At 43.3% G+C, this 17,455-nt stretch overlaps 1 protein-coding gene across 1 annotated transcript in view; it reads right to left on the bottom strand.

Moving 5' to 3' along the window:
- Window positions 1-17,455, bottom strand: part of LOC108538908 (SH3 domain-containing kinase-binding protein 1-like) — a 128,035-nt gene that overhangs the window by 106,280 nt on the left and 4,300 nt on the right. Inside the window, 4 exon segments of the mRNA XM_017887236.1 lie at window positions 6,485-6,514; window positions 6,516-6,545; window positions 6,548-6,586; window positions 15,584-15,632. Coding sequence (XP_017742725.1) covers window positions 6,485-6,514; window positions 6,516-6,545; window positions 6,548-6,586; window positions 15,584-15,632 — 148 coding nt within the window.

Consider the following 17,455-nt stretch of genomic DNA (forward strand, 5'->3'; position numbering starts at 1 on the left):
TTTTTTTTTTTTTTTTTTTTTTTTCCATGACAGCAAATGGGAAGCTAAGTGGCAGCCAGGCTGGGAAGAAAAGAGGAAGGCAAAATACTCTGGGCATGGGAAGAAACTGGAAGAAAGCAGTTAGGTAGGTGGGCCTCAGGCACAAAAAGAACCAATGTCAACCCTGAGCTGAACTCATCATTCCCTCTGCATGGACCATCATTTCACTCCTTTAGAGGTGACAGTGGACTCATACAGTCATGGATGATCCAGAAACCACCACAGTGATGTCCTGACCCTAACAGATTGGAAACATAGATTTCAAAATGCAAGCATCAGCAACAAAGGATGGGGTGATGGCATGGTAATATTGTTTTTCTGGTAAGTAACAATGATAATGTCATTACCTTAGAAAGGAAACTCCACAGACACTTGCCCTGGATATCCAATAACAATGAGGACTCTCAATGAGTAGACAAGAGTCACCTCTGGGAGTGACTCAGCCCCACAGGAAACACGAACTCCACCCACAGTTACCACCTTGTCCAGCCCCCAAGTTCCAAGAGCACTTGGCCCAGGTCAGCAGACGCCTCTGACCTGGCTCAGACACTGACTTGCTCGGGAAAGCTGCTTCAGCACTCTGGGTCTCTGCTCCTCCTTTGTAATCTGGAGAGAACACACATGGTCCCACCTAATTCCCAGGGTTGCTGTGAAGATGAGGGGAGATGCTGAGCTCTGGGCAGACTCCTGAGGAAAAGGGAATGGTGATGATGGTCCTGGGCTCTTGCTGCCAGTGGTCCAGAATCCTGTGCTGGGAAGCTGTGGTCCTGGAGAAAGATCTAGCTATTATTAAGTTAATTAAATGTTCAACTGTTGTCTGGGACAGGAGGGAGGAAAACATGTTGAGGTAGAGATGAAAGGTGCGGTTCTAACTGTGCCCTCACAGCATGTCTAGCTCCAAATACTTGGGGTCCCTACAAAGAAGCAAAATTCCTGGTTTGAATTTTTGGTTCACCACTGTATCCCAGCATTTTGCACAGCTCCTGGCACACCATAAATATTCTTCAATGTATGAATGAATGAATGAATGAGTGAACGAATGTTGTGAGGGGAAGAGGACAGGGTGCAAATTAAAATCGCTGTCAATAATCTTCAGTGGATAATCCTCATGGTCCAAGGAAAGATGACTGTACTACTGTGTTGGGGATGCCACTAACTGTCCTTAGCTAATATTCTGGGTCTCCCCTTTATTGTGGTTGGGGGGACAGGGTCTCACTCTGTACCCCAGGCCTGAGTGCAGTGGCACAATTATGGTTCACTGCAGCCTCAACCTCCTGGGCTCAGGCAACCCTCCCGCCTCAGCCTCCCGAGTAGCTGGGACTACAGGAACACAATGCCACACCTGGCTAATTTTTGTATTTTTTTGTGAAGATGGGGTTTCACCATGTTGTCCAGGCTGGTCTTGAACTCCCAGGCTCAAGTGATCCTCCCGTCTCAGCCACTCAAAGTGCTAGGATTACAGGCATGAGCCACTGAGCCCAGCCTGGGTCCCCTCTTTCTCTAGGGTGTGTCTATCAGCTTCCTTCCATGAACATTAATGCTAGCTAATATTGCCTCTGTCCCCTTCCCTCTATCTCTACAACTCCATGATTTTGACCAATAATGTTAGCTTTCTAAGCGTTGATCTGGATGTCATCAAATAGGCTTAAAACAATGAAGACACAGGGGTTGGGTATGATTTAAGGATAAAGACACAGCTACCCAGGAAGCCTGTTTGATAAGAAACACCTAAAGGTCCTTATTTACAAAGGGATCACAGAGGAAGCCTTCCCTCCTAGGTTAGCAGGAGCTGTGAGGAACAGCTGTAGCTCTGAGGCCAGGAGGCTTTGGCCAAGAGTGGGAACATGGCCCCTCTCCACAGCTGGGCTCATTCTGCCCCAAGCGGCAGCAGCCACAGCATGGGACATCTTCCAATGGCCATCTCACCCTTGCAGCTGAGCCCTGGCATAGCTCCTGCCAAGCTGCCCTCAGCCCTTCTCCAGGAAGCTTCTCCAGTTGGGAATGAGACCCAGAAGCTTCGGAACCTTTTCAAACACACTCTGAGCACAAATCAGGAAGGCAGGGATGGGGGTGGTAGGAACACAGACGCGGGAGTTATTTTTGAGTGACTGGAAATAAAAGCTAAACACAGGTGTGTTCTTCACGAGTGGAAATGTTCCCAAATTCACAAAAATTCTTTATAAATAAACTAGAAAACAAACCATTCAGGTTGCCACATTTCCTCCTGGTTTCCAGGGACACACAGAAATAGTTTGGGTCTTTGCATATTATTTTAGGAACCGCAGAGGGCTTATACCCACCCACTAAAGGTGTCTGACTCATTTTCTAGAAAGCCACATGAACTGACAATCTAGGGCTAAAAATGAGGGCAAAGCCTGCTCTGTGACTCCCGCTACAGCATAGAAAAGCAGGGCAAAGGGAAACCACCTTCACTGACACCAAAGTAAATGTCAGAGGAACTCGGGGTCTATCAGGAACCTCTACGGCGAACACAGAATTTAGAGAACAGCAATTCAGGTCTTTCACCTCAACTCCTACACCCAATAAATACGCGTATCAGAATGCATATTAAACAGATCATGGTGAAACCATTCATTTTGTAATAGCAATAGTATACAATCATCTCAATGAACTTCTGGGCGATTCCTAACTTAGAGGAAGAGTAACAGTTTTCTATAATGTCAGCAGGGTTTTACAGGCTCCAACTCTATTCTTCCCACTTTCAGCAAGCAAAATATTTATGACATGTTTTCTTTCCAAATTCTTGCTAAAATCTCCTCCACTGTGAATACTTAACGATTTTAGGTGGATTTTTCACCATTTTAACCTACTTAACGTCATGGCATTCCAGCCTCAGCAGCAAACTGGGCTCAGACACAAGAGCCCTTCCATTCCCATTTCCAAGGCCCAAGAAAGAGCAGCCAGGGTTGAGTGACAATTCCTAGAAGTATGGGTGCCACTGACAGACCCCTCCCTGCCAGAGTAAATCCTCGCAGCAGGCCTGTGAAGTCAGCTTTATGGACCTTGCTTTATGGCTGAGGAAACTCAGGCTCAGAGGGGGTAAGCAACATGCCCAAAGAGACACAGCCAAGAACAGTGGAGCTGGGATTCAAACCCTGGTTACGAGAGCTGGTGGCCTACATGGCACTTGTCATCTGAACACATCGCTTCCAGCAAACTGGAATGCTAGGTTAAGGCTGGCAGGCATTTTATGGAAATAAAAGTAAAAATCCGCACAAGCACGGGATAGCAAGAGATCTGATTTCCCAGCAGGTTGTATAAAAAAATAATAGAAGCAAAATGATAGAGCACAAAGGATTTTCTTAAGCAGCAAGCTCTAAATGGGCCCAAGCAGCATGAGTTAAGACTGGCTGTGTGATTAGCTATCAAAAAACCCCCAGCAAACTGGAAGCCGGGTGCAGTGGCTAGGCCGGCTGCGGTGGCTCACGCCTGTAATCCTAGCACTTTGGGAGGCTGAGGCAGGTGGATCACTTGAGGTCAGGAGTTCGAGACCAGCCTGAGCAACATGGTAAAACCCCGTCTCTACTACAAATACAAAAAGTAGCCAGGCGTGGAGGCACACAACTGTAATCCCAGCTACTCAGGAGGCTGAGGTGGGAGAATCGCATGAACCTGGGAGGTGGAAGTTGCAGTGAGCCGAGATCACACTGTTGCACTCCAGCCTGGGCAACAGAGTGAGACGCTGTCTCAAAAAGAAAATAAAACAAAACAAACAAAAAAAATAGCGATGTGGGTAGGCAGAGGTCATCTCGGGCATCAGGAACATGGTCTGAGTCAAGTTAGTGAGGACACATGAGCAGGAGGGGCATATACGGGGGGTACCTGCAGAACAGTCACATGGAACAAGGCCACCAAGACAGACTGAGGCCAGGCCAGGTGAAGGAGTGCTAGGATCATCTATCTGGATTTTACAACAAAGAAAAAGAAAGTTACTAAAGATTTTGATTGGTGCAGAAGGGTAAGTGAGCACAGCATTGTTAGAGAATGACAAAAAGAAGGGGCTGAGGTGCTAGGGATGAAGTAGGTAGGGGACACTGGAGCAGGGGGAAACATCCCTCCATCCTTCACCACCCCAGGGCTCTCCTCCTGACCAGGTGCTATGGTTGGTGCTAGAGAAAAGAAGATGGAGGAAGCCTGGTCCTTGCTCACCTGGCCTGGACAGATGCAGAATGACTCAAGCCTGTGCTCAGCTCTGCAGGGCAGGAAGTGGCAGGGATGGAGAAAGGCTTGGGGGTGGGAGCAGGGTGGGACTAGGAGGACCAAGTGTCAAAATGGTGATATGCAAACTGTAGGCCTGAGGAGTCGGATCAGTGTGAAAGTCAGGTCAAGAGACCAAGTGTACAGCGGAGATGACAATATCATGTTTTGTAGATATAATATTAATAGCAGTGCACTGCTTCAGTTTCTAAACTGCTTCCAGATACGTTAATCTATGAAACCAGAGAAATGGGACGTAACCTTCAGGACACTCTTGAAAGCAGCCTGCCACATCTACCTGTTCATTTATCTGTACCATGTGGATGGGACCGATAGATACTCCCTTTCTGACTAAGGTCGTTAGAAAATCACATTAATTTTACCAGACTGGATCTCAGGCTGGGAGGTTAGGAGCAAAATCATCAAGATGAATGTGTTCTAATTATGATATGTACTCAAATGGAAGGACTGGAGTATAATATGTTAAAACAGAAATAGATGTGTTTCTTTTCTCAAACCTCATTAAATATTACTGACATACCAGGTTTTCAACTAAAAGAGGCTCCCTCTCTTCCAAAGACAAAACAAAACAGGCTAGTGAGTCCCCGCCAACCAACTGCAAAGAATAGCAGTTATTTAATTCTCTGGTCACTTTATCATCAAGGGGAAAAAATCGCTCTAGTCCTTTCCCAGCATTTCTAAAACCAAATTATCTGCGATAATTATTATAGCATTCGTATTGTGCTTCACACCCATTTAACAACTTCCTTATTCCGCTTGTTTGGTTACAGGTCTGATTAAAAATAGGAAATGCACTGTGTATCAGAAAGCAATCTGAAAGAGACAGAAAAGAACCACTTCTGCCTCATTTGCAGAAAACAACAAGGGAAGCATTCTTCCCCTCATTTCCTCCTGCTACGTTCAACAGAGACATACCGAAATAACTTCAGGGGAGAATACTTTACAGGTAAAAAGATGGACGAGTTCTTGGATGATCTGCAAAACAGGGAATGATTTGCTATTCCAGAAAGCATTATATACTCCATACCACTGACATATGGAGTCCATGAGAGGACCAGCTTTCTCCCTAAAACTCCTGACCTTTGGCAAGCTACTTAACTTCTGGGGTCATTAGTTCCCTGGTATCTTTGGATTAGGCTCTTAAAACACACAATCTCTAAAGCCATGTCTTAGAGGTAACCTCTTGATAACAAAGGTAAATCTTACTGATCACCTTATGGACAAGCCTTGAGGGAGGGGTAGGGCCAGGCGACACCACAGTCCCCACCCTCTCAGTAATGGTCAGAGTTGGCAGGACCCTGGGCCTACCCCAACTCTACGTACCTGCAATCTCTTCCCCTTCCCTGCATCCTCCACCCTGCCAAGGCTTCCCAGCCCTGGGAGAGCGCAGGTAGCCACAATGATCTCCCAAGTCACACTTGTGCTAAGATAACTGTGCTAAGTTCCCTGTCACTCCCCTGAGTAAATAAAACCACCATACACATCTTCAAGACCGTTCAGCTTCTCACCATATTTGACCATCACAAAAATGCTGTTCCTCAGAGAAAAAGTCATATATTCTGGGTATTGCTTAAATAATGTATCTTTCAACCACCTACTTGGTGAGTACCACAGAATGAAAGCACACACAGTACACAGCCAAGGCCCTTGTTCAACTGCATCACTTCACATAGATCTTATAGCTCTCTGTTTATTTACAGGGCTCTGGCTCTAATAATAATAAAATCATTCAACCTTCTTAGCCCAAAGGAGACAGGAAAAATTCTCTCAGGCACACTACCTGTCTTTGATCTGAACAGCAAACATTCTTTAAGCGTTTTCTGCCTGTGAGGCATGACCAGTCTTTTTTAAAAACTCCTCCTCCAATACCTCAGGACACAGAGCTCTGCAACCTGGCTGCTGTGGAGGGCAGGATCTCCAGCCAAGCAGGCTGCCTTTTGGGTTATTCCTTCTGGAACAGACTTTTCTGAAGGACCATGCAAATCTGCAGCTGGCCCTACGGCAAACAAATCTATTCTCATCTCAAGGAATGCATTCACCTGGATGCTGGGCTTAGCTTGATCGAAAGGAAAGATGCAAGATTCTTCCTCACAAGTTCAGGACCGAGAAAACCAAGCTTTCAAGCGCTGAAGCAAAAGCTTGTACTGTCCAGTCAACACCCCAAAGCAGTTTGCGGTTTAGAAGGTAGGAGACAACCTTTGTTTACCTTATTGATGAGAGTGACTATATCTCCTTCTCTTGATTGTCAATTCATCATCATTCTGTGCCCGTCATAAGGAAATATTACTTTGCAGTAATCTCTTGTGACCTATAAGAAAAACAGAAAACAAACTTTTAACCATGCTTTATCTAATGGATGCATGGCCAGGAGAAAATGTTCTCTATCACATTAAGTTCAGGGAAAGGCACACTTAACAGGTAGCATATTACTGCTGCATGAAGAAAGGGTGACCCTCAGGAAATGACCCGAGAGTGCTCATTTTTGGCTCATGTATATTTATTGGCTTCCATTTTTTTCCCCTTACAAATCATGTGACATCATGAGATGCCACTGACTGCTTTACTTTTCTCTGGCAGAAAAGTAAAAAGGTTTCCTTACTCAGGAAAACAGACATATACCATTTTATATACTCTTCAAGTGCATGCATAAACATGTATAGTCTACAGAGGGCAGAAAAAACCTTAAGTTTTGCCTCACTGCCTTTTTCCACACATTACTCAATTAGAAACAAGGTATTTATATATGTTACAAAGCTACCAGGGTACATAAAACAATAAAAAATTACCCCATCATGGTATGTCTTAAGAGACAAATGTCAATGTATTTCTATGTAAGCACATGCCAACCATAAACAGCCAACAAGTATTGACTGAACATTCTTTACACACATATGTGTGGGGGTGAGCTTGTTCAAATATGTTCCACAGCCTTTCTGCGGGAACCTCCCTATGCAGAGATGGCTGTTCCTCAGCAAAGAGATACAATAGCCCTCACCAAAGAGGGAAAACTACTAAGGCCACTAAAAATCAATTTAAGTATGTCCCGAATTACATGCCTTGGAAAGTCTATGTGCCGTTAAATCATCTCTATTTATCTGAAAGCACAAATTATGAAGATAGTGAAAACATTTGTAAAGTATTTCAGAAATGGAGACTTGGAAAACTAGCCTTTGATGATTCAGGACAGAAGGTGGAAAGAAAAATTCATGAGAATTAGTATCTACTGGGAGAGGCATCGATTATTCTGCATCAAAGTCAACAAACCTAATGGCTTTGAATGGCCTTAGATATTTCCCAAGCATCAGGCCCATTTCTGCAGACGGATCACAACCTAGAGCTATGTCTTAGAGGTAACCTCTTGATGACAATTACATTGTCCCTAGTGTAATTTATATTACTGAAGTGTGTTTCTTTATTTTGGTTAACATCCCAACAACCAGAGATTGTGACATGTAAAATAAAAGCAATTAAGAAATCCATAATACAGATACACTGTGGTCTAGGGTTGGGATAGGACAGAGAACAGAGGGAGGAAGGGGAAAGAGTGAAGGGAGGAGAGGCAGTATTCACTTTGCTTTTGTGCAGTTGTTTTCATATTCTGTACAATGGCTTGAAGGTATTAGTTACATTCCCTATCCTAGTGTTGGAAATTTTCAATCTTGGGTATTCTGGGCCTCTGATGGCTTGTGCCCCTTAACCTGTGCTGAGGGGCAATAGTTCTAAATCCCATCAATACCATATTCCTAAACCCACATAGTTACCAACATTCTATCTCTCTTTACTTAGTAATAGCAAACCTCCCCAAATCTGAATTGGTCTAATGTTCTAAAGAGACAGAAAAAGTTAAAACATCTTTAAATTGGATAATGACAGCTCCTCACCAATTTTCCTATTGACTGTGCTAGTGAAACATGACTGCCAACCTCAAAACTTACAACAACACAAACACAGTATCACTGAAGAACTGCACTACAGAGTCCTGGCTTTAAGAATAATTATTTGGATGGAAATCATGGAGCCATTTTTACAAAGAATACAGAAACCCACAGCCAACAAAGAAAGAAGGAACAGGTCATGTTTCTGTTACCTTCAGTCAAAAAAAAGTTAATGAAGTGTAACAGAGACTGTTGGTTAACATCCCAGGAGACATTCCCCACCCTCTTCCTAGTTCACAGAATCCTAATTTGTTCAAGCATTATATTCAGGAACATGGAACCCTCTCACAGCCCTGGGGATAAAGCAAATATGTCCAGGTAAATAATGTTAATCTCACTCTCTTTTGTTGGTGATTGGTTTAGGGATGGGCATGTGCTCTATTTCCAGCCAATGAGATGTGAGAGGAAAACTGCTGGGGTTGGGAGAGGCTGTTAGATTTTTTTCCCTGGGGTGTGCATGTGTGTGTGAGAGAGAGAGAGAGAGAGAAAGAAAGAGAGAGACACGGAGAGACAGAGAGAGAGAGACACGGAGAGACAGACAGGCAGACTTGAGGAAGACAGTTGCCCCTGCCATTCTCCTTTTAACAATTTTATCTTTGTTGGACGTCAGTACAGTGTTTGGTGCTATTGAAATCATATTTCAACTGCAAGAGGAATGCCAAGAAAATCAGTGGTAATTTGATGAGTTTTAATAAATTTATACAGTTGTGTAACAATCACCATAATCCAGCTTTAGAACACTTCGACTGTGCAGCTACGCTGTTTTATGTGTAAGGCATTAGACACAGAATTATCTGGAAAGCACCACTGTTAGAGAAAAAGAGGAGATACTGGTGCCAGGGGTTGCTGTAGCATGTCTCAGCTCTCTTTGCATCCCCAGAACCTGATACAGAGCTCCCACTCAATGTTTCTTGATGATCTCCAAGTGACCCCTATAAAGTGGAGGAACACTTGGAGGGGCCACAAGGAGGAGGAGGAGAGAATTGTGGGCCAGAAGGCAGGATACTTGGGACTAGGTTGGGTTCCCAGCTGGGCTTTTGCAAGCACATGACCTGAGACAATCACACTACAACTCTGGATGACCTCAGTGTCCTCAGGTGTAAAATCAGGGACCAGCCAAGGAGGGGAGAGAGGAGAGTCTGGTTAACTTCAGCAGGACACTTAGCAAATTTCAACGTATTCCAGAGCTCAAATATAAAGCAACTAAAACAGAGCTGTTTTGGTTGGGGGAGTAGGGCTGTCCCATCTCCCACCCAGGTCCCCAAAGACATGTCAGTGAAGCTCTGAGGGCTCCAAGGGGCACACTCGGCCAGACTTGAGTTCCTGGCAGCTCTGACTTTGAGCTATGATTTTTCATGACTCTAGTCACAGGCACTATCACCCAGATCTCCTGACCAAACCCAGCAACCATTAGCTTCACATGCTTTAATTTATTAAGATATATTTTAAAATAGGAATTTATTTTTACTGATGAGGCATTTGAGCCTGAATTCAATAGTAGTAGAAAATAAAAATATTTCTGGATAAAGAAAATGTGGTACATATACACCATGGAATACTATGTAGTCATAAACAGGAATGAGATCGTGTCCTTTGCAGGGACATGGATGAAGCTGGAAGCCATAATCCTCAGCAGACTGACACAGGGACAGAAAACCAAGCACCGCATGTTCTCACTCATAAGTGGGAGTTGAACATTGAGAACACATGGACACAGCGAGGGGAACAACAAAAGCCAGGGCCTGTTGGGGGTGGGGGATGAGGGGAGGAAACTTAGAGGATGGGTCAATAGGTGCAGCAAACCATCATGGCACACATATACCTGTGTAGCAAATCTGCATGTTCTGCACGTGTATCCCATTTTGTTTTTTTTTTTTTTAGAAGAAAAAAATATTATGTTGCATTGGATGTATCAGTGACTTTAAGACACTCAAAACTGTTATCTGCAAAAAAATTATTAACTCTGAGTCTGTGGTTTTAATGTTAAAGTATATGGAACAAAGATATTCCTGACTTCCACTTAAATATTTATTGAACCACCACTATGAAAAGATACTGTCAATTTGGGGACTGTAATATACAAGTAAGCCCAACCACCCCCTCCTGTCCCAGCATGGAAGTGACAGTCTAATTCTTGGAGAAAAGCAAGGGGAGGAGAATGGCAGAAAGAAAAGACAAACCCATGCATACACATAAACTCACTATGATGGAATATTGTTGTGTTTCAGAGAAAGGCAAGATTACATTTAGGAGAAAGTTCTCAAAAGAGGAGGCATTTGATATGTCTTAAGAAGGGTATAATTCCAGATCCTTTGGATGTGGGAAGATTATACATTTTAAATGAGTATTGGACAGAGTTGGAGAAGAAGGGAATGAAATTAATTTTGGAAGGCAGGCATTTTCCATCTATTCATCAATTGGATGGATTTAATTAGAGATCAAATAGGAATGAATAGACACACACACACACACACAGAAATAAAGCACAATTTATCGAGCAATTTGAGATGATTTTGTCTTTTTTCTTTAGAAAGGTTAAAAATGACTAATGAATTAACATAAGACTGAAATCCTAAATCAGTTCTTAAACGTTTTTTGGTCTTAGAGTCCTTTAAGAGTCTGATAAAAAGCAATGACTCTTTCCAGAAAAAAAACCCACAACACAACAAACCGTACACACACACACACTCAAATGTGCAGAGAAAATGTATACAATATCAGAAGATTTGAGGACCCCAAAGCTGTTAGTTACCTAGTTCCCACATCAAGAGCCACTGTACTAATTATTGGTTTTCAAATTTTAAGAAGCTTGCTCTATTAAAATCACCAAAAAGTCCAGTCATGATTTACACACTCCCCAAAAAACATCATTTCAATCTCTAAACTTTTAGAAATTTACATAATATTAAAAACAGACTGTTAAAGGAATTGAACTCACATGGCCACATCACATGACTGCCTGCAGCTAGTTTTATATCTATTCAATAAAAACAAACCAACTTCAAACAAACAAGCAAAAATCCTCTCAGCTTAAAAAAAAATAAAAGCAGAACCAACAGAAGAAATATATCAGCAAGCTGAACATATACACGGAAGGAAATAATGTTAAATCCAGGACAACTCTTTGGGCTCAGTTTTAGGGTATAAAGATCAAAACCCCATGTGCCATGGGCAGATTCTGGTAGGAAGCCTTCCAGAGCTTTAAGCAGCGTTTGGAAAATACCAGGTCACATCTAGAACTGGAGTTTTCCTTTCCCTTGGGACGGTACAACAAAAGTATCAAGCTCAGGGATAGTCTAGTTTCACCAACATCATAATCAAATTCTTTCGTTCAACTGACAAATATTATCTCAGACACTACTGGTTGGTAATCCCTCATTCAGAACCCCTGCAGACAGGATTATTCAGATTTTAGAAAGGAAATATACTGCATATACCATATAATATGTAACATCCTCAGCTGGGGGCTGGGGCTGCACCCAACCATTAAAATTCTGCAGTAAATGGATGACTGGTCACTCCAAGTGGGAAAAATAAAGACTATGAATAGACATATGTCAGTCCAGAACAAGTTTTATCACCCAATGAGTAATAAAACATTTTCTTTTCAGAGCTTTTTATATTTTGGAATTGCACATAAGGGTGTGAACTTCTATTATGTTCTAGGAAAGAGAAATGAAGGTAAATAAGACACTATCTGCTCGAGGAGCTCAAGTAGCAGAAAAGGGTATGTCTATATACAATGTTGACCAGACAACAGTGAAGACAGGATGAGAGCCATGCATTTGGCTTAAAGTATCAGAGTATCTGAAATGGGACAATCACTTCCCAAATAAGAGACTCAGGATCTTGTCAGAGAGGAAGAAAACGACAGTGAGCTTTGTACAATGTTCTAGGACACTGACCAGAGGAGTAGGATTGGGGCGTGTTTCCCAATCAGTCATCCCTGATAAGAATTTTGTGGGGCACCTGTTCATTCTATTATCTTCCCAGACCTCTTCCCTGCAGATCTGAATCTTCAGATCTGAGGTGGGACCAGGAATCCATTTACTAAACACACACTCTGGTGATTCTCATCATCAGGGAAGCTTTAAAAATCTTAGTCTGGCCGGGCACAGTGGCTCACGCCTGTAATCCCAGCACTTTGAGAGGCTGAGGTGGGCGGATCACGAGGTCAGGAGCTCGAGACTAGCCTGACCAACATTGTGAAACCCTGTCTCTACTAAAAATACAACAATTAGTTGGGCTTGTTGGTGGGTGCCTGTAGTCCCAGCTACTCGGGAGGCTGAAGCAGGACAATCGCTTGAACCCGGGAGGCAGAGGTTGCAATGAGCCGAGATTGCACCACTGCACTCTAGCCTAGGCGATACAGCGAGAATCTGTCTCCAAAAAAAAAAAAAAAGACTTAGTCTAGGTCAGTGGTTCTTAGGCTTGAGTGGGCATTGGCATCAGGTGGAGAGCTTGTAAAAACAGATCAACTGGGCCCCACCCCCAGGGGTTCTGATTCTGTAGGGCTGGTATTTGCATTTCTAACAAGTTCCTAGGTGATGCTCCTGCTGCTGCTAGTTCTGGGACCACACTGTGAGAACCACTGGTCTAGTAATGGGTATTAGCAAATGTTTAATTCCAGGGAGGAGCAAAACAGTTTTGGGGACCTGGAGGGTGGACCAGCATGGTGGTAGCACTGGGGATGGGTGTGCCATATGCTAGATTTAGACAGGAATTCCAGTTCTGGGTCAGATTCTGAGGATCTGGGGCTAGTGAGGAGTAGTGAAATACATACTAGGCTTGTCATCTATTCAGTAAATAACAACTGAGTGTCCACTGCATACCAGGCAGCAGGGACGCCACAGTGCCCTCTTGGGGCTTACTATAGTCTATACCAGCAGTTTGAAACTAGGGCTTCCCAGGAAATATTGACAATACCTGGAGACAATTTTCCTTATTAGAACTTGGCAGGGAATGGGGGTTGATTGCTACTGGCATCTAGTGGGTAGAGGCCAGGGATGCTGCTAAATATTCTACAATGCACACAGGACAACGCCCACCAACAGACAATGATCTAGCCCAAACGTCAATACTGCCGAGGTGAAGAAGCTGTGGTCTACATTTAAATTCAGATGGGAAATGAAACACGATGTGTCTGTCAGTATGTCTGTCAATGCCAACCCAGCGTCTTCCTTTATGGAGAAGCTGACCATAACTCCAAACAATCACCTTCCATCTTAGACGCTGTTGGGAATTTGACTTTCAAATTATTTCACAAGTATGAATTATGACACCATTTAACCTCCTCTAAAAAGAGAAGTATATTTTAAAAGAAGAAATGAAAATCTGACAAGCAAAGCCCTTCTTGTCTCTACAATGGAGCAGAGGCTGGATCACTGCTCCTCTCGATGGTACTTTCTTCTGCTCAGATGAGAAGCTCCTTGGAGAGTCTTTGGGAGAAAGAAAACCTACCAGGAAAACACACAGGGAGTTAACCTTTTTCTCAAGAGGACTGTATCTGAAATGCAGATCTTAAGCCACACAGGTAGGCTGGGCACCCTTCTGGGAAGGCTCCCGCTCTGAATCCAGACAGCAATGTCTGTACTGGGGAGCAAGTGATGAAAGGTGCTTCTTAGGAAGAGGTAGGTACCCTTGGGACATCAAGCATGAGGGGCTTCAGTACATGACAGGCATCCAGGACACTAAAGGGGTGAATATGAAACATGCTGCAGCAAATTGGATGTGCCCAAATCCCCAGGCCCAAGAATGAGTGAGTCTGGGGGAGGATATGTGGGCAAAAACACTCCGTCTGAAAAAATAGGATCAGAGTTCCTGGGTATATATTATGAAGCTGAGGAAAACCCAACACAAGAAAGTTGACCCTTCTTTTTTTTCTTCCCCATTTAAACACGTGGTGAGAAAGCAAAATGAGCTGCACTGAGTAAGTAGCAATCTGCCCAGCCATTCTTGAGGCTGGGGCAACAGACACAGATAAGGCCACCTGCAAAGTGATCAGGAAACAGTGTTTCTCCCAAGCTTATGCGGTAGTTGCAAAGTGTCCTTAACAACCCCCTTCTTGGAGTGCTCCTACTTTCTCACTCCCTGACAAAGTCAAGGAGAGAGAAACTACCAGAAACTTGGTTTTTAAAAAAATTATATCAGGAAGAATGAAACATTCCACTCTTGCCTGAAGGCACTAAGACACTTGACCCAGAGAAGCAGTCTTCATTTCCAGCCCAAGTGCAGCGCCTCACGTAAAGGGTTTCTGGACACAGCACTACACCACTACACATCTATCTTCACTTGGTAGCTGCCAAAGAAACGGGACCTGAGTCCACCTCACAGTCAAGACCTGATGCTGACCCCTTGCCATGTAGCCCTGCTCTGCCTTGAGTCTATCAAAACATCATTTCATTTACATTTCACTAAATTCTGCCCCTTCTCAAAATCTGTAACAACTTTTTTTTTTTTTTTAATTTTGCCTTTGCTTGATGTAACATCCACAGGTCCCCTGGTGTGCAGTCTCCCTGGTCACAATGAGCCAATAAACCTGGTGGTCTTGAGGCAGAATAGGGTCTGGAGGCAGGGAACCTAAGGCCGATTCACTCTGACTTCCTAGAACTAAATCAAAAGGAAAATCCCAACTTTCCACACCTAAGTAACAAAAGGACCAGGGGCTACTCCCTTTGCAAATCCCCCTCTTTTTCTGCATGGCAGATGGAAAATTGAAAGTATCTCTGATTGGTTGCTTTGTGCAACCAATCAGATGTTTGCATAGGAGTGTAACTTTGTAACTTCACTTCAGCCTCTGATTGGCTGCTTTCCACAACCAATCAGACTGACTGTGGGCCACCATTTCATTTACATAGGGTGTGTACCACGTAACCAATGGGAAACCTCTAGAGGGTATTTAAACCCCAGAAAATTCTGTAACGGGGCTCTTGAGCCCCTATGCTGGTGCTTGCTCTGACCCTGTGGAGTGTACTTTCGTTTTCAATAATCTCTGCTTTTGTTGCTTTACTCTTTCCTTGCTTTGTTTGTGCGTTTTGTCCAATTCTTTGTTCAAGATGCCAAGAACCTGGACACCCTCCACTGGTAACAGTCTTAGGCTGATTGGGAGAGCAATGGCTGCTAAGAAGAGAGGGTCTGGCAAACCCCAAGGAACACCGGCAAGCCAAAGAACACCAGCAACCACTGCTAACCACTCAGACCCCAGAACATGCTCAAGTGTCTTACAGGAACAAATGTGTCTCTTTTTTTCCCCCAGCAGAGAGTTCTGTAAGCCGATGTTCTGAACATGCTTTTGAAAGATGTTCCTTACCATTGTATTTCAAGTTTCATTATATGTGGTTTCCATATACACCTTTAAAAGCTAAATCTACCTGCTTCTGTAGAGATGCATTATGTGCTGTTTTCATACAGCGAATGGAACTGTTTTCCAAGCAGAAAATTTCGTAAGCAAGCGTTTCAAACATATTTTTGAGAGATGTTTCTAGCATTGCATCTCATCGTGCGTGAGAGGTTTACATATAGATGTTTTAGAGCTAAATCTAAGCATACTTTTTAAGAGATACATTATATGCTGTTTTCTTACAGTGAATGGAACTGTTTTCCATGCAGAGGGCTCTTAAAGCAGGTATTTGGAACACACTTTCAAAAGATGTTACTTACCATTGTGTTTAAGGTCTCATTGTGAGGGGCTTACATATACATGTATATGTACACTTGGCGAAGGGGACCAATGGCTAATAGCTTTTTTATTTTATATATATTTTGAGATAAGGTCTCACTCTGTCACCCAGATTGAGTGCAGTGGCATGATCGTGGCTCACCACAGCCTTGACCTCCTGGGCTCAAGTGATCCTCCTGTCTCAGCCTCCCAAGGAGCTGGGACTACAGGCATGTGCCACCATGCGCAACTAATTTTTTCTACTTTTTGTAGAGACAGGGTCTCACTGTGTTGCCCAGGCTGGCCTCAAGCTGCTGGGCTCAAGAGATCCTCCTGCCTTGGCCCCCACGAAGTGCTAGGATTACAAGCATGAGCCACCATGAATGGTGCTAATAGCTTTTAAAAGACTGTGCAATCTAGAGCCTGATAAATCATAAATCATTTATACTTCTCCATTTGCTCAACCACCATTTTTTATGTGCCCACTGAATCCATGGCACTTTTCTAGGCTGCATGGTGGGGATATCAAGTAGAAGACACAGCCTCAACCTAGAGGGACCAATGATCTAATGATAGTAACAAGGTTCCATTTGTTGCCATCACAGATGACAGCTCTAAGAAGTAAGTCAATGAACAAAGGGATTGCAAAGGTGGTATGAGTGTCCAGTTAGGAAGTGAGATGAGGTTCAGCAGAGAAAACAGCCTTTGTCCTGCAGTCATAACTTATGCAGAAGCCTGATCTGCCCTGGTACAAATTCTGTCAAGGATTTTTCCCCCCAACCCACCTGTTCAACTGGTCTTCTGAATCTGTAAGACTAAATTATTTGTTCAAAAAAATATTCAATAGCCCTTTCTTTGGGCTATTTTTGTATCCCACAGAGGCCACAAATCTGCATCAATTATAATAAGAAAGAAGGAAACTCCAGATGTGGTGAGCTGGAGGAACCTCAGGGCACTTCATTATGAATATTTAGACAGTTTTCCTCTTGTTATGAAAATTATGCCAATCTGTTCCCCAGCATGAGTTTCTGATGAATTTCAATATCATAAAAGCTATTTTTTTTGGAGAGGGTGGGGATGATAATGTTAATTGTTTAAATAAATCCTGATCAGCTGAGTTTCACTTTCACTCAGAAAATACCAACTCATATGAACATTTTTAAAATCATCCCAACTCTTAACCCTGATGTGAGCTAGTATTTTAGCATGCTAAGGAGACAGACGTCTGTGTAGGAAGGAGCTGCCCTCTTCTGCACCGCTGGGAAAGTTTTGTCATAGGTTTGTCTTCTGGCCAGAAGGAAGAGGTAAGGAGGTTGCTCAGATCCCAAGCTCAGGGTCATTTCTAAGATGTAGTTGTTCAGTTACTGTGTGGCCTGTTAACTAAACATAGGTGTCATATCAAAATCCTGAAGCAGGGAAACGGTCCAAATGAAAGGGGCTTTTTAGGGGGCTTCTTAGGGGTCTGGGGTGGCACTAAATGGAAATCATGGAAGAACAATTACCCCAGAATGTGCTCTTGACAACTAGAGACAGTGTGTGTGGGGTGAAACTGCAGAATTTTTTTTTTTTTTTTTTTTTTTTTTTT

Source organism: Rhinopithecus bieti, unplaced genomic scaffold, assembly GCF_001698545.2.
Source record: "Rhinopithecus bieti isolate Rb0 unplaced genomic scaffold, ASM169854v2 scaffold_17420, whole genome shotgun sequence".
Classification (NCBI taxonomy): Eukaryota; Metazoa; Chordata; class Mammalia; order Primates; family Cercopithecidae; genus Rhinopithecus; species Rhinopithecus bieti.